Source organism: Tasmannia lanceolata, unplaced genomic scaffold (genome assembly GCF_043159265.1).
Source record: "Tasmannia lanceolata isolate RefF3 unplaced genomic scaffold, GAP_Taslan_0.1 ptg000002l, whole genome shotgun sequence".
NCBI lineage: Eukaryota > Viridiplantae > Streptophyta > Magnoliopsida > Canellales > Winteraceae > Tasmannia > Tasmannia lanceolata.
Genome location: NW_027518679.1, coordinates 25,641,569 through 25,662,625, shown reverse-complemented (window position 1 = coordinate 25,662,625; position 21,057 = coordinate 25,641,569). Strand labels below are relative to the sequence as shown.

General features: G+C 38.8%; 1 protein-coding gene across 1 annotated transcript; it reads right to left on the bottom strand.

The window, feature by feature from the left end:
• Nucleotides 1-1,006: 1,006 nt before the first annotated feature.
• LOC143883168 (65-kDa microtubule-associated protein 5-like) lies at nt 1,007-19,847 on the bottom strand. The gene is made up of 11 exons (XM_077386522.1): nt 19,624-19,847; nt 18,197-18,400; nt 17,862-18,116; nt 17,054-17,269; nt 14,067-14,222; nt 13,817-13,976; nt 13,122-13,273; nt 3,427-3,514; nt 2,618-2,691; nt 2,448-2,522; nt 1,007-1,466 (listed from the first exon to the last, which is right to left on the bottom strand). The coding sequence occupies exons 1-11, from the start codon at nt 19,693-19,695 to the stop codon at nt 1,161-1,163; spliced, it is 1,758 nt and encodes a 585-aa protein (XP_077242637.1). The 5' UTR covers nt 19,696-19,847; the 3' UTR covers nt 1,007-1,160.
• Between the last annotated feature and the right edge of the window lie 1,210 nt (nt 19,848-21,057).

Sequence of the window (21,057 nt, the reverse complement as noted above, 5' to 3'; positions counted from 1 at the left end):
CCTAAAGTAGAGGGTGTGTTTGAAGTTTAGCAATAGTATTGCATCATAAGTCAAAAAGGATACTCACCAAAAAAAAAAGTCAAAAAGGATAAGCACCTTCTCCTCCATAATTTTTCATTCCAAGTGCTTCTCTATCATCAAAGGGGAGGGCGTGTGTATATCTGCTGTTGGTTTAGTGTGCTTTGTCATATGCATGATTTTAACATACCATTGGGTCCTCAATTCCTTTTACACTATAATGTTGTTGCTATTGCAAATCCAACACACTTTGCATCCACCAAGTTTTCACAAAATCCCTTTATCCCTTTACAACTAACAATGACGTTATGCATTGAAAACTCATATTCAAGTTTAGTTTAATTTAGTTAAGTGCCTACTTTGAATGACGCAACCACAGGAAAAAAACCCTTCTATCTACAAAAGAAAGGTTCACTGTTTTCTAACATCATTCCTTTTTTCTAATGGATTGGATCTTACTTCATTTTAGTATTATTGAACAACGGAATTCTTTCTATGGCTCGTAACATAGACAGAAAGCATGAATAGAAGCTAGTGCGGATCAATTTTTTTGCCTTTTTTTGGTAGGTAAGCTGGGATTGAACATCCCACCTCAAGGTTGAAGAAAAACATTGAAGACAGAAAAAATTTCCTGAGATTTTTTTGGCTTCCACAAATTAGTGGGAAATGAGTCAAATAACAACGTGACATGCCTCTATCTGTGGTGTTAAATGTTGATGATTTCAAGAACCTTTTCCTACCCGAGTGTCAATGAGTACCAAAGAAAGCCTTAAAGAAAGATATGCCATTATCTGAAGCGTAAGGGGAGTGCTTCATTTCTTAGGTTGAATACCTTTGTAATATTTAGCTTGGGGTTGTACTTGGGTGAAGTCCCTTGTGCCCGACTTGTGTGTAGGCTGGATTTGTGTTTTAAAATTTTAGAGATGGGCTTTACTCTGGTATACACTCTACCCATCTGCTGGAGTAGAAAGAGAGAACAATAATAATAGGACCCACAAAAACATAAGGCAGATAATCAGAGGTTAGAATGTACATTTTTCAATCCTTCATCACAACTTCTTACAAATCTTACTACAAAAATAAGAAAAGAAAATAGAGAAAAAGACCAAACAGAGAGAAGAGAAGAGAAGAGAATCATCCCTCTAAAGCGATACAATGGCAGAACTGTTACGAGATGGAGGATCATCCTTTGGAAGGGCAACATAGTTTGTGGGTATTATTACGGTGGCACCCTTACCATCCTTCCTATCCTTAGCAGAAGATAATCCGTGTCGACCCGACGGAGTTGAGACACGTCGGCCTGTCGGAGTTCCACTTGTCGTGTTTGCATTCAAAATCTGAGTCAATGGCTTCTTCATTACAAGTGGCCTCACTGGGCTTGGGCTGGGCCTCGACCCATACAGTGCCTCTTTCTCAGTAACCAGTTGCTCTTGTAGCCTCTTCTGCTCCTGTAAACAACAATTTAAGAGAGTAACCCTTATGATCTTTGCTAATAGAGACACTGAAATTCTGGTTTTAGACATGGAAATGTTCATGTAAACAATAGTTTAAGAGTGTAACCATTATGATCTTTGCCAATAGAGACACTGAATTTCTGGGTTTAGACATGATTATGTGCATTCATGAAGCAAAACTCTTGTCGATTTTTGGGCATTCGGGTTGAGCTTATACTGTAAAATCGAGTTGGGTTTGGGTCGATTCCGAATCATTTTTAGGAAAAGCTCAACCCGACCCGACCCAGGTGGCACCCCTGCATGTGAGTAGGGTCCACTACATTGATCTGAACCCTCCATGTGATGGGCCCCACTGGATGGTTCATGCATCGAAATTAATCTGATCAGGCAAGCACTGTCCAATCCAGAACAATAAATGGAGAAATTATGCAATGGTCCGCATTTAGAGTAGATTTGAATTACATAGCATAAATCACAAATACATGTCATTTTGTATTAAAAATGCATCATCATGCATACATTTATTTCTTGCATAACAGTAGACATGAATGTACATGGATGAATATTTATATAAGGAGATTTTGATACAAGCATAAATAAATTGTTAGCTAAGTTGCATGAGTACATGTACAAGTGTCGGAATCAGCTAGCCTCAGAAAAAGGATTAGTGGATTCACCTGTACAGTTTAACTGACAAAAGCAATCATCTTTACAAAAGATATATATGCATTTGACTGGATTTAACAGTGAAATTCATGAAAATTTCCGAACCAGACCTTCATAACACCATATTTAAACAATAGTTCTGAAAGTCAGTAACAATATTTTCCAATTCAAAAACACATTTTCCTCAAAATAATTTATGGCTGTGACACGAAAATATCGAAGTTTGATGTGGAAAATTGCAATGAATATCATAGAAGGATATACCACCATTAAACAGAAAAAGAAGGAAACAAATCAAAATGCTCTCACCCGAGATCTCCTTTTCTCCTCTTCTCTCTCTTGTCGGAGTAGAGTATATTCCTCCAAGGTCTGTAACAGTGGCACCTGAAATTCAAGTATGACATCCTAAGATCAAGCACAAAAATAAAAATATTTTAATAAAAAATTACAAAAATAGCAATATATAGACACAGTCCCACCTTATCATATAAGAAAACCATTCCTTTCTCCTCCTCCCAAGCTTTAACTTTCGTATTCAGATTCTCAACAAGAGCTACATAAAGACAGGTTTAGAAGAACTATGATAGTCAGCGCATTAGTCACAGCAATAAACATTATCAACTTGCCATGTTCACAACAAATCGATGCAAAAAAAAATGGTAAACAAAGTGTGATGTTATATCTTGAAAATGTCCACAACTAAGAGGAAGAGGAGACTGATTCAAAAGAAAGCGTAAGAGAGAAGTTCATGGGGAGCAAGATGATGGTGATGATGGAAACTGGACGAAAGAAGCAGACATGGAATTCAGTTCAGAAGTATTTTATTAACAAGTAGAGTTTGAGAGACGTTTTCTATTGACCATCTTTGCACATTAGGATTGAGGCTTGAGGGCCTAACACTAATTACTATTTAAAGTTCTATGAATGTTTTGTGAATTGACAAAGTGTGATGTTATATATCTTGGTTGCCTAATGTTTGTTAGTTGTTGCCATTGTTGCTTGGTTGTTACTTGATAGTTTCTTAAACAATGCAGATGCCTTATTCTCGATTGTTAGACCTAATGTAAGTTGCATGTTAGACATTGGTTTGAGGAAGGCTCATCCCCCACATCTCTCCTCCCCCCTCTCCTTCCAGCAGAACTACAAGCATTTTGCGTACTTACAAGCTCCTTTTCTAGTGATTAGAAATGAATAAATGCTTATCTATGAAGGGAATATGGAAATAATTGTTTAGCAATCAACTGCAGGATTTAAAATGTATAATCATGACTGATGATTACAGGCTCACATGGTATTTTGCTGACTAGTATCCGTGCTTTCTCTGCCCGTTTCAGATTTTTATGGGCTCCTCTACCGGCACTATACCGATTTTGATCCTGCAGAAGAAAAACCAAGTAAAAAACTATAATGATAAGCTCAATAAAAACATTCAAACAGAACCTTTGCATGCTTCAAATCATTCAGGGACAGATACAATGAGTTTGGCCAAACCATAAATAAAATGTACCCCTAATTTTTATTTTTATCTCTTTGAAATGGTGTAACCCTAATTTTTATAGTACCATAATCCTGATAAGAGAGAGACACCAAATACACTTTATTTGAAATTGCTCAGTTTGTAATGGGAAATGATACCATGAGATGCACAACATGAGCATGGCGGAAGTGATCAGGACTCTCATTTTAAAGTGGGCATGCCTAATTTTATACAGAGGAACAATCGGAGCAAGTACTCAATAGGTTGGCTGAATTACAAAGTTGTGAAAGATATTTCAAATTCTTTCTGCCAAAGGAGGAATCTTATAAAGGGAGAGGAAATAAGTTGGCATGTTAGAGAGAGAAGTCTTGAGAAAGGTGTTAGTGTATGTATATGCCTATGGGCATATTGGTCTTTTGAATATTTCTCGTTATATATAAATACATAAGTGAGGGGAGACTCCCTAACTCACAATCTCTTTCTCTAATTCTCTTCCTCAACATGGTATCAGAGCCCTAGGGTTTTGAATCCCTAGGGACCCCCATTGACACCCCTCTCCTCTTCCATTCTTCTTCTTCCCCCCTAACTTTTACCCAACCCTAACCCTCACCCATTACCTCTCCCCTCCTTCCCTCCTACCCTAACCCTAACCAATTCCCACCCCACCCTCCTGCATCCCCCGCCCCCTCCTCCATACTCACCCGATCTCTCTAGTACCCCTTGCCCCTCTCTCCATAACCCACCCCCCCTCCTGTCCCTCTCCAGTACCCCCCGCCCCCCACTCTCCATACTCCCGCCCCCACACCCCGTCTCCATACCCTCACGCCCTCCTCCGACCCCTGTCCAGCCCCCAACCCTCTCTCTAACCCCCCTTCCCCCTCTCCTCTAACACCACCTCTTGTTCCCTCACTTCCACGACCCTCGTACCCCTCTCTCCCCTTCTCCTTTCTCCATCGTGGACCACCTACCCTCTATTTTTTTCACTTATTTTGTTGATTTTTGACAACCCTAATCCACCTCTCTTCCCAAATGGCTTAAATCTCTAACAATATTCTCCTCTTTATTTTTCTCTCTGCGGCTCCGATCTCATATCTCTATATCTGTTATCTTCTTCATGCCATCAAGGGTTTCTCTCATGCCATATTTATCATTTTTCTCTCTGGAGCCGCGATCTCCATTATTGATTTCTCTGATCTACGCCGAGGCATCATTTCTTTTCGTCAGTCGATTTTCTCTCTTCGATTATTTACTCATGGATAGCCCAATGATTGAGGATCTCGCTCGCAGGCAGCCCTCTGTGGCTACTGCTCCTCTGACTCACCCATCATCTTCTTCATATATTCCCTCGTCTTCTTCGATGGATGGTTCTTTTCCTCCCATCACCACAGTCAGGCTTGATGGTTCCAATTACCTGAATTAGAAAGTGGTTGTGGAGACCTATCTCATTGCTAGGGGGAAGATCTGATCTTCATCATGACCCCCTCCTTCTAATGATCCCACTTATGATAAGTGGGAGCAGGATGATGCCCTTATCCGTACTCTCCTCTCGCAGAGTATGTCCCCTGAGATTTTCGGGACCATGATACGCCTTCCCACTGCTCACCAGGTTTGTGATCACACTGCTACTACCTTCTCCGGGAAAGGCAACCTATCTCGAATCTGTGCCACATATTCTCAGTGGATGAACCTTCGCCGCGGAGACACACCTCTCTCGACCTACTATAGTCAGTTTGTTTCTCATTGCCAGCAGTTAGATATTCTTATGTCTCTTACCACTGATTTGACTACGGCCGCTCAGCAGCGTGATCAGATAGGTGTCGTTCAGTTTCTAGAGACTTTGGGTCCTGGGTACATGTATCTCCATCAGCAGATATTTGGATCTGGCACCATGCCCTCTCTTCAGGAGGTTTACTTACGTGCCCAGCAGTGTGCTCTTAGTGACTCTGTATTGGGTCCTTCGGTCGATATTACTGCCACTGCTGCCTATGGCGTAGGTGATCGTGCTACACGGGGTCGAGACACCTTTGGTCGTGGACGTGATCTTCCTGCAGGGTGTGGTGGCCGACCACATCGTTATTACTCGCATTGTCGTCGTGAGGGACACTATATGGAGACTTGTTATGTATTGCACCCTGAGCTTCGTCCTTCCTCTTAGGCTCGTTTTGGCCGCTCCGCACATCTCGCTACACTAGATTCTTCCGAGCCTTCCTCTGCTTCCGTTCCACCCAGCATTGGGCCTCAAGTTGATGGGGTCTTTATGTCTCGTGCCGACTATGATGAGTTACAGCGTCTCAGGTCTACCAGTCATCCCCCAACTGCGACTTTTGCTCAGCCAGGTAGCTCTTCTGCATCTCTTCTTACTAGCTCCAGCTCCTGGATCATTGATTCTGGAGCCTCCAATCATATGACAGGTACTTCTTCCTCACTTCGTTCATTTCATCCCCTTTCTGATCAGTCCATCACACTTGTTGATGGGAGCTCCACTCCTATATCTGGTGTTGGTGATATTTCTCCTTGTGTTGGACTTACATTGTCCTATGTTCTATGTGTGCCTAAGTCATCCTTTAGTTTACTCTCAGTTAGTCAGATTACTAAAATTCTCAATTGTTCTGTCTCATTTTATCCCTCTTATTGCTTGTTTCAGAATCTCTTGACTGGGAGGACGATTGGCTCGGGCCGTGAGATTGATGGCCTTTATCGTCTTGACTGTAGCCCTCCTCGTACCATCTTACACAGCTTCAGCGACGCATATCAGTGGCACTGCCGTCTTGGATATCCCAGCCTTGATCGTTTGCGACGAACATCTATCGTTTCTTCTTCTGTTACCCCTTTTTCGTGCGAGGCTTGTGAACTTGGAAAACACCATAGGGTGTCCTTCCCGTCTAGGCCCGTTAGTCGGGCTTCGCACCCTTTTGATTTAGTGCATTCAGATGTATGGGGTCCCAAGGGGACTACCTCTGTTTTTGGACATCGCTATTTTGTCATTTTTATTGATGATTATTCATGTATGTGTTGGCTTTATTTACTGAAAGATCACTCAGAAGTGTTCTCTGTTTTTCGTACTGTTCATTCAGAAGTTACTAACAAATTTAATTGCACTCTTAAATGCCTTCGCACTGATAATACCACAGAATATTTCTCAAAATCCAATGGTTTTGACGAATTTCTTTCCACTCGTGGTTTCCTACATCAATCTTCATGTGCCCACACCTCGCAACAGAATGGTGTCGCTGAACAGAAAATGCGATCATTATTGGATGAGGCTCGCACTCTTCTCTTCGAGATGCGAGTTCCCAAATCTTATTGGGGTGATGCAGTTCTAACTGCTAACTATCTGGCCAATCAGCTTCCTTCATCGGTTCTAGGGGGCTTATCCCCTTTCTCAATTTTGCATCCTCATCATGAGCCATTTCCTCTTACTCCTCGGATATTCAGATGTGTTTGCTTTGTCCACAACCTTGGGCCTGGTTTAGATAAATTAAATCCTAAATCTGAACGATGCCTTTTCTCGGCGGCTCACGTACCCAGAAAGATTATCGCTGTTATAGCCCTCAGTTGCGTCGATCCTATGTCTCGGTAGATGTTTTCTTCTTCGAGACTGAGCCCTTCTTTCTGAGCTCTCCGGATACGACCCCTCTCTCATTCTTCAGATCTTCCTCAACCGCTTCCCGTTCTTCCTGACCCCGTGGTCTGTCCATCTCCATCGTCTCTCTTACCTTCCCCTTCTGTAGTTCGTGTTCCAGAGACCTCTCTTCCCTTACAGGTACCTGCTCAACCTCCAGCTCCAGTCATTCAGAAGACCTATCACCGCCGCCATACCTCTGCAGCTCATCCATCTCCCGCAGCGCCATCGCCAGCCCCTCAAGAGCTCCCTCCTTCCACATCCGAGGTATCTATCGACTCTCCTATTGCCTCCCGCACTCATTCTCATAGTACTGCTCATCCTATTTCATCTGTTGTTTCATATGATGCTCTCACGCTTGCTTTCCGCAATTTTGTGTTCTCTCTATCTTCTGTTTCTTTGCCAAAGTCCTTGGCTGCAGCACTTGATCACCAGGGGTGGCGCGCTGCTATGGACCTTGAGATGGATGATGCCCTTCAGGCCAATCAGACTTGAGATTCAGTTCCTCTGCCTCCTGGTGCACGCCCAGTTGGGTATCGTTGGGTCTATACGGTGAAATATTTGCTTGATGACTCTGTTGAGCGCCTTAAGGCGCGCTTGGTTGCCAAAAGGTACACTCAGACGTTTGGGGTGGACTATGGCGAGACATTTTCTCCTATGACGAAGATTCCTTCAGTACGTGTTCTACTTTCTCTTGCTGTCAATCAGGGATGGCCTTTACATCATTTGGATGTCAAAAATGCTCATCTCTATGGTGAGCTCATAGAGGAAGTTTACATGGAGCAACCTTCTGGGTATGTTGCTCAGGGGGAGATGTCATCCTCTGTATGTCGATTAAATAAATCCATTTAGGGTCTCAAGCAGTCTCCGAGAGCCTGGTTTGGAAGGTTCAGTGATGCCATTATGCGCTTTGGTATGAAGCAGTGTGCAGTTGATCATTCTGCCTTCAGCTGTCAGTCTACAGTTGGGTGTGTACTCTTGATAGTCTATGTCGATGACATCATCATCACTGGCAGTGATATAGCTGGGATCTAGAAATTGTAGACCTTCTTGCAACATGAGTTCCCTACCAAAGATTTGGGTTGTCATAAATACTTCTTGGGTATTGAAGTTGCATATTCGACAAAGGGAATTTCTCTCTCACAGGGGAAATATGTCTTAGACTTGCTTGAGGAGACAGGTTATCTTAGAGTGAAACCTGCCTAAGTTCCCATGGACTCAAATGTGAAGTTGCTACTTGAAGAGGGAAACTTGTTAGATGACCCAGGCAGATACAGGAGTCTAGTTGGTAAACTTATCTACCCCCAGATATCTCATTTGTTGTTGGTGTTGTCGGCCAACATATGAGTTCACCTCGTACTTCACACTGGGTAGCAGTTCTTCAGATTCTTCGGTATTTAAAAGGTGCTCCAGGTAGAGGGTTGCTATTCAAGAAACATGGACATCATAAGATAGAAGGGTACATGATGCAGATTGGGCAGGATCTCCAGGTAATAGGAGATCTACCACAGGATACTGCACATTTGTGGGAGGTAACCTAGTGTCTTGGCGGAGTAAGAAACAGGACGTTATCTCCAAATCTAGTGCAGAGGCGGAGTATAGAACTATGGCACACATAAGTGGAGAGCTCATTTGGTTACGCTCTCTTGTCAGAGATTTGTTTCTCCCCATCATCTCCTTCTCGGTTATATTGTGACAACAAGGCAACAATTCACATTGCCACAAATCCAGTCTTTCAAGAGAGAACTAAACATATCGAGGTTGATTGCCACTTCATCCGGCATCGGATTCAAAAAGGAGAAATATGCACAGTGTTCACTAGATCGGTGGACCAATTAGCGGATATGTTTACCAAGCCATTGAACAAAGCCAAATTGAGATATAATTGTGGCAAGCTAGGGATGTTTGACATATACATTCCAACTTGAGGGGGAGTGTTAGTGTATGTATATGCCTATGGGCATATTGGTCTTTTGTATATCTCTCGTTATATATAAATACATAAGTCAGGGGAGACTCCCTAACTCACAATCTCTTTCTCTCTTTCTCTTCCTCAACAAAAGGCAATCCTACCAGGAATAGAAAGATACTTGCATTTTCAAGTTTCAAGGCGGGATTCAATACTTTCAACCATTGGGTCCCAATCATGTGGACTAAGATTCAAATCCTTGAGAGGAAGACCAAGGTATTTGATTAGCAAATAAGGTGTGCTAAAACCAAATGCAACAGAAAGAGAGTCAACTTCAGAATAGACAAGATTGATACCACACAAATAAAATTTACTGCTATTAATTCTTTGCCCAATAGTTTCATCAATAAGAGAAATCAAGACACTTATCCTAACCACCTAGGACAATGGTATCTCTGGGTAGAAAATAATGCCATCCACATACTGGAGAGGGGAGATATGAGGAGCAAGAGGGCAGAAAACGAGACCCATAAGAAAGATGGACTCCGAAGCTTTAGGTATAATCTAACTAATATTTTCGGCAAGCGTAAACAAAAACAAAGAGGATCCCCTTACCTTAGACCTCTGGACATACCAAAGTGACTCCCCAACCACCGTTTATACAACTCAACTCAACTAAGCCTTTGTCCCAAACTACTAGGGGTCGGCTAATGAATCCTTTCGAAAAGAATAAAACTAACCACCGTTTATGAGAATGGAAAATGGACTATCGATATGTACCATTCAATCTATTTTCTTCAGTTAAGACTGAAACTCATATTCATTGTGTCCACATAAGAAGGAGCCATTCAAGCCTATCATAAGATTTTTCAAGGTCCAACTTAAAGAGAATAATCCTAGAGCCATAAGCAAGATGGACTCCGAAGCTTTAAGTATAATCTAACTAATATTTTTTGCCGCAAGCATAAACAAAAACAAAGAGGATCCCTTTACCTTAGACCTCTGGCCATACCAAAGTGACTCCCTAACCACCATTTACGAGAATGGAAAATGGACTATCGTTATGTACCATTCAATCTATTTTCTCCATTTAAGATCGAAACACATATTCATTGTGTCCATATAAGGGGCCACTCAAGCCTATCATAAGCTTTTTCAAGGTCCAAATTAAGGAGCATACTCCTAGAGCATTGTTCTTTGTTGTGTCAATGACTTCATTGATCTCCATTGTCCCATCAAGGATTTGTCTCCAGAATACAAAACCACTCTAATTAGCACAACCATAAAGGCATAGCCTATTTTATTTTTAACGATAGGATCTTAGATATAATTTTGAAGACACTTCCAATGCGGCTTATGGGCTTAAAGTTCTTAATACCCACTGAATCCCTAACTTTAGGGATCAAAGATATGGAGGCATTGAATTCTTCAGAAGTATTATTAAATAGAGTTCAGAAGATTCACAGAATTTTTAAAAAAAAAGTACAGAAAAAAACATCAGGCCTCAAGGCCTTTGTCTTTATTTAAGCTAAAAACTGCTCTACGAACCTCATCATTATTAAAACATGAATCAAGATTCGATGCTTCTTCCTCATGGATTTGAGAAAGATCACCAAAAATCTGAGGTCTGACTTCTAATTCAGACTTGAACATCATTGAAAAATATGAAAATATTCAACCCCCACGATCTTCGTCTACTCCCCATTCCTCCTTTCTTTTTCCCTTCTCACTTCTTTTGTACCTCATTTTCAATGACTTGGGTGCTCTGATATAAGGATTTCTTCTCCTTTTTTACTTTAAAAATGTTAAACAACTTATGGGGTTACTTTAATAATTTTACTTTATTTATTTTCATGAAGATTCACATGGAGCATCAAACCTAGGGAAGAGCAAGAAAGAGAGAGAAGAGGATTTTCTTTTGTATTGTTTTCTGCTACATTGAGACTGTTAGGGTTTACCTCATTTCTCTTCCATTTCAACCTAATATTCTTGTATCCATTGTTTGATGTGTTTTTTCTCTTCCTCCTTGATACTACTTTGCATTAGGTTCATTTTTTGTTCCACTTTCAAGCCATTGAAGACGGAGTGAAGGATGAATTGTTGTCTACTTTGTCCGAACATTAAATTTAATGATGAACCATTGTATGTCCTGTCTGTTCTTCCTTGACTCTTGCATTGATTTCATTATAACTTAGTATAGGTATACTTTAAATGTTTCTTATAGTAAATCTTAGATTACATCTAAAATCATAAATTTATAATCCAAAAAATTTAAATATGCCACAAACCATACTATTAGAATTGAAATATATCAAGATAAATAGTAAAAAACTAAAATAATAGGACAACATTCAAAACTCGTGTATGAATCACCTTGGTGGTACAGATAATCAACATTTAAAAATAAATATTCTATGTGCTTTTTATAATTTATTATCATGTATGTATGTGTGTCCAAATTTTGATTTTGTACCTCATTTACTACTTTGGAATCCAAAGGCTTTAGACTGAGCAGGACTAAGACAGAGTATATAGAGTGCAACTTTAGCAATGTAAGGAGGCGGGGAGAGGATGTAGTAAATATGACTAGACAGAGAGATATCTTTCGCTATCTTGGTTCAATCCTACATAAGGAAGGAAAGATTGAAGAGGATGTTAATCACAGAATAAGAGCAGGTTGTTTGAAGTGGAAGCATGCTTCAGGAGTTCTGTGTGACTGTAAAATACCTACCAAGTTGAAGGGAAAGTTTTTTAAGACAACTGTGAGGCCAGCCATGCTGTATAGCTCCATATGTTGGGCCACCAAGAAGCAGCATGTGCATAAGATGAGTGTAGCAGAGATGCGAATGCTTAGATGGATGTGCGGCCACACAAGGTTAGATCGAATTAAAAATGAAGACATCCGTAAAAAGGTGGGGGTGGCACCAATTGAGGAGAAGATGAGAAAGCACCGCTTAAGATGGTTTGGGCATATCCAACGTAGGCCTTTGGATACTCGAGTGAGAAGAAGTGACTCGTGCCAAATTGATGGAGTAAAAAGAGGTAGGGGCAGACCGAAAACAACTTGGGTAGAAACAGTGAGGAAAGACTTGAGGGCTAGGAACATAACAGAGAACATGACCTTGGATAGGATAGAATGGAAGAAAATGATCCCTGTAGAAGAACCCAACTAGTGTCAGGATTAGACTTCGTCAATTTGAACCGGGTAGAACCTTTCACCTTTTTCGTGAAAATTTTCTAAAGGATTCATTAGCCGACCCCAAGTAGTTTGGGACAAAGGCTTAGTTGAGTTGAGTTTTTAAGCTTTTTTCATAGAATGGATCGCATATGGGAGTTTAACATCGAATTTATGTAATTAAGGATTTCTAACACCTAAAATCATGCTTTAAATCATAATATTGTCTACATTGGAGATAATAGATATGCATGGTCCTCTTTAAGTCTGATACTAAAATAGGAATGGGAACACGGATATAGATAATCCCATACCATAAGATAGGACTCAACACAGACAGACATGCATATATATATATATATATATATATATATATATATATATATATATATATATATGTGTGTGTGTGTGTGTGTGTGTGTGTAAATACATAATAGAAAAGTTAACTAGAGTTAACTTAGAATAGTAATTAATGGAATGTTGATTATGCAATCCAGAAACTCACTCAAAATTTAAATCGCAAATATGCAACATTAACAAACAAGAAGCACATAACAGTTGATTCAACGAGAGTTGCAATTCAACAAACAAAAGTATACATGAGATATACAATGTGAATATCAATATCATGTCGTGTCAAACACAATAAGTTAGACCTAAATGGTATACAGTTATCCTAATTCAAAGTACCGAGGCATTGACAGCGAATTTTATAACATAAGTGGAAATTTTATAACACAAATGTATGTCTAAATTCTAAAAGACCAAGAAGTTTCTTTATCCAGCAAGCTTCAAATTACCCTTTCATAGTCATCAAGCCAACTCTCTTCTTCAGATGCAAATGTCCATTTCTCCACCTTGTCCAAAATGTCCTTTCTGCTGAGGGATTGCTCTTTAGCTTTTGCAATCTGATCATCCATGCCCAAAAGCAGTTCGGAAAGATCGACATTACCTGCAAATTAATTAGAAGAAACCAGAAGTTATTCAACTTTCGAAGTAAAATTTCATGCATTGACTTGGACATGTCCAATCCTGGACTGGTGTGTCGTAACAATGAATTGAAACCTAGATAGGCTTTTCAAGAAAAAGAAGGTCCAGAAAGAAATATTTGTTGAATCATAAAATATAAACAAAATAACGTACAGATCATTATAATGACTAACAAAAGAAGGTCAATAGGGTTGAACAGTAAATCTAATATGAAAACCAAGAAAGTTTTTTAGACGTGATTCGAATTTTAAGAAAGCATAGTTTCAGCTTCATCTTTTTTTGGAATGGTAAGCATAGTTTTAACTTACCCTCTTTTATTTGTTCTGAAAATTACTTTAGCCCTTTCTAGTTCTGCATTAGGTAGTGATATGAAAACAAGGAAAACAGTTTAAAATTTCGAGCCATGCAAGTATGTAACAAAACATTCAAGACCGAATTGCAACGCGGGGGGGCGCTTTATTATGGTAGATCATGACATTAAAAGCAATACTAAACAGAGGCATACCAGAGTCAATAAGCCTCAGTAGAATCTGCCGTGCCGTGTCACTGTCCACATCGACATGCACCCCTCTGTAGATTTCTTCAAGCTCATTTTGTTTCTTTAAGACCAGTTCTTTCATCTTGCTAGCTTTGAGGATATTCAATCTTTTAACTTCGGCCTCGGTCTTTCAGTAAAAGGATAAAGAGAAACCAGAAGGAACATTAATATTACAAAAAATAAGCAATGTTTGTAACATTAATAGAAGGTTCAGCACCTGCTCCATGGCATCCAGAGCAAGGCATCCGTGCCGTGACACCTCATCGACAGAGGCAGAAATCAAGCATGTCACATGGTCAAATCTTTTTTGTTCATCGATTGGAGTGTCCATGAGGTTCCACAACTCTATCAATGTACTTCCAAGATCTTGAAGCTACAACAGAAACAAAATCCTTCAGGAAACGATAGCCATGTCTGCCTGGCAGACTTCTTTCTAATGATATAGAACCAACACCCAATTTTAGATTCTTTATCACCCCAATCTAATAGTCTGGGGGTAAATCAAACTGGATAGCTTCTGGTTACCCGCATTTAGTAATTATGTTGAAAATTGAAATGTTTATGACGTGACATTAAAAGAAAGAGAAAAGGACACACACAGAGAGGTAATCTTATTCGTCTAATGAGGATTAGTCGAACACTCAATTACGTAGTCAGCATTCTTAAAGTTATGATTTTTTTGGTACTGAAGTATGTTTATATAACCCTACTTCATAAGAAGTTCACTCAACTATCATTTAAATCAACTAATCCAAGGAGGTACAGGGTACCAACACTCTTTTTCTTGTCTTACATTTATTAATCTACCTCTTTAAGTGATAGAGCCTTTCACATTCCTACAGGGAGTGACACTGTGAGACTCTTTATAAGAATCCCATATGTGTAAGTTTCTGGTGATTTTCAAATGAGAATCTCAGTATTAAGAGAGAAGACATTTTCCCTGTACGAGCACCAAGAAGCAAATAATAAAATTGGCATAAAAATAAATATTAATTGCATCCCTACTTTGATTTTCAAATATTTTTTAAGCTTTCTTTATTCAACTACTCAACTAAGCCTTTGTCCTACTAGTTGGGGTCGGGAAAATTAACCTTTCTTTATTTTTTAAGCTTTCCTTGAAAATTAAGCTTTCTTTATTAATTTTCATTAATTGGTACAAGTTCCAAGATGCATATCCTCACTCAAGGGTATTACCACTTAGAATCGCCTTTTGATTACCATGTGAAGAAGTGGATCCAAGTTAATTTGAATACCAAATTACAACTAGGATTTGAAAAATATATGTATACACATCAGGAGCAGAAACTTCGTATTTATCTTATTTTTTAAGAAAGGCAGCTAGATTAATGGAAGGTATCCGTATACACATGGACTCTATATGTTTTCCCTAGATACATGGACTCTATATAAACACTGAACATGGCCTACTGTCCGCCAAGTCATTCTAGAAACGTAGCGAAAGGTATCAGAACTCCTGGACTTTTCAAGAACCTCATCCATGAACTTCTCAAGTCTCCAAGGACATGAAGCAGATCTCTTAACCAAGGAGAATAATGGTGTTAGCAAACGTGTGAACTGTTCCATAAAGTTCCATACCAATGTCTATTTATAATAAGTAAATGATGATTCAGATAGAAAAGAAAGACTGCTCCGTTGCTAAATGAGCAACCCAATAATACTCAATATGCCTAAAGTCGAGCACAATAATCCCTAGCTCAGTTAGATGTTCATATAAGTAAATGAGTACATCTTGTGATATGGCAGTCTAGTACATACTTGCTAGAGCGAGAAGTGGATGCAAAAAGCAAGCAGGAAGGGGAACCAGGAAGTGAGGACTCTGAAAAAGAAAAAAAAAAGCAGGAAGCTAGAAGCACTAAGGAAGGGATGGAAAAAACGATGAGAAGTGAAAGGGAAGAAGCATCATGGGAAATGAACATGGAGGATGTAGGCAGCGCAATTGTAAACGGACGAGAAGCATTTTGGAAGAGAAAGGATTACAGTGGGTTAGGGAAGAAGTGTGATGGTGGCTAGGCTTACAACAAGTAAGTTAAGGAGGAATTCAGTGACTGGGATTAAAAGTTCTAATTTTTTGCAATTTTGGCCTTTTAGTCATTTAGATAAACGTTTTTTGTATTCCAAAATTACATTTAGGCATTAGGATCAGGTTTTGAAGAAATCTTACATAAAGTTTTATTTGAAACCTAAAATTAGTTTCTTAAATAGTGTTTCAAGATTTAAATACACTACCTTGGTATAATCAAAAGGCAAAAACCAATCCTTTAGAAAATAAATAATCACCTAAATCTGAAGAGTATTTTCAATTAAGAGGAAGCATGCTGGAAGCGGCTTCCACTAAATTTTGAAAGCAATAAAATTTTAGCTTCCAAAGCAAGCTTCCATTGTTGCTAGGGTGTTTTCGCCAACTGTGGTCTTGTAATATATTTATCATGAACTAAGAAATTGCCCAATATGATACACTGCATACTGGGTAACATAAATCAGATTTACAAAATGTAACGGATGCATAAGTGATGTGAAAAATATACATTACCTGTATAATTCTACTATTTCACCTATAAGTAAATTCGTAAATGCCATGATTACAGTAAGTGTACTATTTATCCAGATATCACTACTTCATTCTTTTTTAAATCAAATTCGAATCAATTATTTAAAATGAAAAGACCTAACATTTTCACATTGTTTCATCTGATATTATTTAAGTTTTCAGGGTACCTGATATGTACTTTGAAAGTGATCCATGATAACAATATAGACAAAGCACCAAAGTGCATAGGTGGGTGATTGTGGAACCCAAGTGATAGGCAATGAGTTTAAGAGTAAAGTTTAGCATGTGTTTACAGCTGCACTAGGTTGATCAGATAGACCCGGAATTGTAAAAAACTGCACCAAGATATGTTATTGTTCTTACAATTGATATTTACGGAATAATGGATCACGTACCATCATTGGCGTTATTTCAATCAACCAAAAATAAATTTTCCTGGTTTAGAAAATTGACTCATTGATGTGTTTCTTTTTATTATATGGTGGACTTAGCCAAACAGCAGTCAATAAGATAAATTTGAGTTGGTCTTACAGATCTTTGCCCATTCTTTTCAGTTTGATGATTGAACCATGACAAAATAGCTAACTTCATAAAAACATGAACAAAGAAAGTGAATGCAATTGTATTTGTGTTACCTTCTGTAGCCTTTTTTGTCTCTCTTGCTTTAATGAATCAACCGTTCCAGCCAACCTAGCAAGGGTTTCATTGCTAATGCTTACTGATTTATAGCATGCAGAATCAGCTAGGCTCGGATGAATTTCACTAATTAACTTCATGAAATCAATCAACATCACAGCCGACAAGTCACGTATAGAAATAACATCGCCATTAACCTTCTGCAACCGATTACTCTGCAAAAGAACAAAATGAAACAAAAAATGTAAACCCAGATGCTCATTTTGCAATATCATTCCCATAACATTTCTATTATTTCTCATTCAAAAAAAAAAAAAAAAACACTTCTATTATTTAAGGGATAGCATTGATCTTTTCTATTTTCTTCCTCCCTTGTCGCTTTGTTTTCAGTAATTTTTTCCATATCTTGTTCCTTTCTTTATTTTGTATCCTCTGGGACCTCCTCGGTCTCGCTTTCAATGAATATTCACTCGCCATTCAAAAAAAAAAAAAAAGACTTCTATTATTTATGTTTAAGTATAAAAGATTAAATAACGCCTTCTCCAACATCTTAAACTTTTGGAGTAATTGGTTGTTTGACATGTCATCAGAGCAAAGGTCTTGAGTTCAAAACTCTTTGATATTAAAAATCCACATATACTGGCCAACCCAAAAGTGGGCTCACATGTGCCACATTTAGACCAACCCTTAAAAGAGGGGCCACACATGAAGGAGGAGCGTTAAAGTATAAAAGATTAAATAATGCCTTCTCCAACAGCTTAAGCTTTTGGAGTAATTGGTTGTTTGACAATCTATATGTATAGATACCTTTTCTCTCTGAAGCTCTTCAAGGTGTGACTTCATCTCTCCTAGCTTTTTAACCGTCAGATCCCACTCATCCACTTGAGGCGCTATGGAATTGCTGCGATGGACGTTGCCAGCTATTTCTGCGCATATCCGAGTGATCTGCATCTGAACATCTGAAAATTCTTTGACCCTCTCTTCTTTCTTCCGCCTCAAATCTTCTAACACTGGCTTTATGGCGGCAATCTGCTCCTTGAGCGTGCCTTTGGATTTCTCAGACTACACATAGGACTTTAAATTAATGAAAGAAACATCTAAAGCAAGATTAAAAAAAAATGTACAATAACCAATAAACGAACCCGAGCAAATGACGCACGTTCTCCAAGGGCAGAGACGAGGTTGGCAGCTTCAGCCTCGGCCTCGGCCAATGCCTGATGTAAATCTGCCTTGTACTTGCTAGCACGGTCTACCTTTCTTCTGTAGACATCGAGGCATTCTTGTTCCAGTTGTAACAACATTTTATCTCTTTCGCTGTCAGTCTCCCCAATTTCATCCCATATTTTCTGATTTCATTGCCACCATCATCGACATGGCAGTAATTACCACAATTGTAACAAAAACCATTATCAGAATATGAAGAACACGATGATGATGATGATGATGATGATGATGATGATGATAAATCAGTGATTATATAGATAAAGAAAATTAAAAAAGGTAATAAATAAAGGGAAAAGATATCAGTACAACCATGTTTTGATAATTGCACTAACTTATCTTGTCGTTTATTCCTTAAAGAGCTGTCAAAGGTTATTACAGTTCCCAAAAAGCCCTCACAAGCCAATTGGAAAGGAAAAGACAAGCTGAGTTTGTGCAATTATCAAAACAAGGAAATCAGTGATAATTTAGATACAGAAAATTTAAAAAAGGTAATAAATAAAGCGAAAAGAAATCAACACAACCAGTTTTTTATATTTGCACTAACACATCTTGTCATTCATTCTTTAAAGAGCAAACAAAGGTTATTACAGTTCCCAAAAAGCTCCCACACGCCAATTGCTAAAGAAAAGACAAACCAAGTTTGTGCAATTATCAAAACATGTTTGTGCTGGTATCATTTCCCTTTATAAAAACAGTAATCATATTTAAGAGATGCCAACAAAGGAGGATGAACAGTCTCTACAAGAAAGTAAACACGAAAATAGAAATCTTCAATTGTGTTAGTGCAAATATCATAAATACCACAATTGTAACAAAAAACATTATGAGAATATGAAGAACATGATGATGATGATGATGAATGAGTGATAATTTAGTTACAGAAAATTTAAAAACGGTAATAAATAAAGAGAATTGACATAGTTTCCCCCTTTTTTACTTGAGACAGCCCCTTACAGTGTATTTATGAGTCATGACTACTCTTTTACTCTAGAGGGGGCTGTCCTAAGTAAAAAAAGGGGGGATGAATATATCATTTCCCTAAATAAAAGAGGGAAAATGACTCTACAAGAAAGTAAAACCCTAAATATAAATCTACAACATTGCATCATTTCTTAGATATGAGAAACCCTAAAAATCAAAGAAGATCGCAAAACTCAGGCGTTAGAAACTGACATACAGATATAAAATAAAAAAAAGAATCAAACATAAGAAACTTCAAAGAAATTCATCACAACTTCAAAACAAAAAACAAAAAAACAAAAAAAACAAGAAGAAGAAGAAAATTGAGAAAGAAAAATGGAAAATTAAAGAGGAAAAAAGATCTTGAAATTCAAGAAGAAAATACCTGCAATTCCTGAAGGAGAGATCCACACGTGGTCTCTGCAAAAGATTTGATCGGCATTTGAAGAAGATTCATTCGAAGGAGAATAATTCGAAACCCTAGAATGCGAAACCCTAGAAATCTTGAAATTAGGGAAAGAAAGGGAAGTGGCAAGAACAAAATTAGGGGGGGGGAAAACGCATGAGTTTTGAACGGAAGAAAGAGAGATTTAAGGGAGAGATTTAAGGGGTGAATTTGGAAAGGGAGTTTTTAGAAGAAAAAACAAAATGGAAGGTTTTTGGGTGTAAGGGTTTAAAAAGGTGGCGCCAAAAAGAATTGAAATGGGGCATTGATAAATTCGCACCCCCTGTAGGATAATTCGCACCTGTGAACTGATCTTGAAAAGACGTTAAAACGCGCCGTCAAAGGGAGCGAATGCGAGCCAAAAAAATAGAGATGGGTCGTTGATAAATTCGCACCTTCTGTAGGATAATTCGCACCATTCATTAAAGTCTGCCACGTTAAAAGCGTTACAGGTTGCGAATTATCCTACAGGGGGTGCGAGCCAAAAAGAATAGAAAAGGGGAAATTATAAATCCGCACCTCCTGTAGGATAATTCGCGCCCCTCTGATGCGAATTGACGTTGAAAAGCGCTAAAGTCTGCCACGTTAAAAAGCGTCAGGGGAGCGAATTATCCTACGGGGAGTGCGAATTCATCAATTGACTCCCTATAAATGTTAGTGAGTGGTATTGGGTGGTCAATCGCGACTGATTCTGTGATGGGTAGTTGATCTGAACCGTTCGTTTAAAGAGTCCTGTCATGGTTGGGAGCAACATTACGAAAAGCTACACTAATCGAGTGATACTAAGTACTAACTATCTGACTAATGAGAAATTATATGATGTGGGGCCCTATAAACCTGTATTTTTTTAAAAGTATGGTACGGCACATATCATAGGATGATCTAAACCGTCCATTTATTGGGCCACAATGTAAATAGGTAGCGCCCCAAAAATCAATTACATAGGATGATCCTAACTAGCGCAGCAACAGGGTCAGGTTTTTCAAAACCCTAGCCCAACCCTGGAACCCATTATCTCGGCCCTGACGCGCCCTGACCTTGAGTCAGGGCTGAAAAACCTCAACCCATTGCCCGCCCTACAGGGCTCAGTGCTGGCCCTGGCCCTCCCTGATTGGCCCTGATTGGGCAGGGCCGGGCCGAGCCTGCCCTAATTGAACCTAGTGCAAATACCTGTTAAGAGTGCCAAAAATAAAGCAACCACTTATCATATAGAACCAAATGATCAATAAACAGAGAAAGTGAACAAACTAAGATAATATGAATTCAACAACATGACGGGCAACAGAGACAATTAATAATAATAATAATCTAAAGAAACATCAATCCAAGAAAATAGAAAACATTAGCAAAAGAAACAAGCACGGATGGTTCAAT

Excerpts from the sequence above, each read along its gene's own strand:
- LOC143883168 (XM_077386522.1), bottom strand. The coding sequence starts at position 19,695 with ATGAATCTTCTTCAAATGCCGATCAAATCTTTTGCAGAGACCACGTGT. Across the intron at positions 13,977-14,066 it reads CTCTGGATGCCATGGAGCAG|ACCGAGGCCGAAGTTAAAAG; the intron begins GTGCTGAACCTT and ends TTTTACTGAAAG. Across the intron at positions 2,523-2,617 it reads TGGTTTTCTTATATGATAAG|GTGCCACTGTTACAGACCTT; the intron begins GTGGGACTGTGT and ends CTTGAATTTCAG.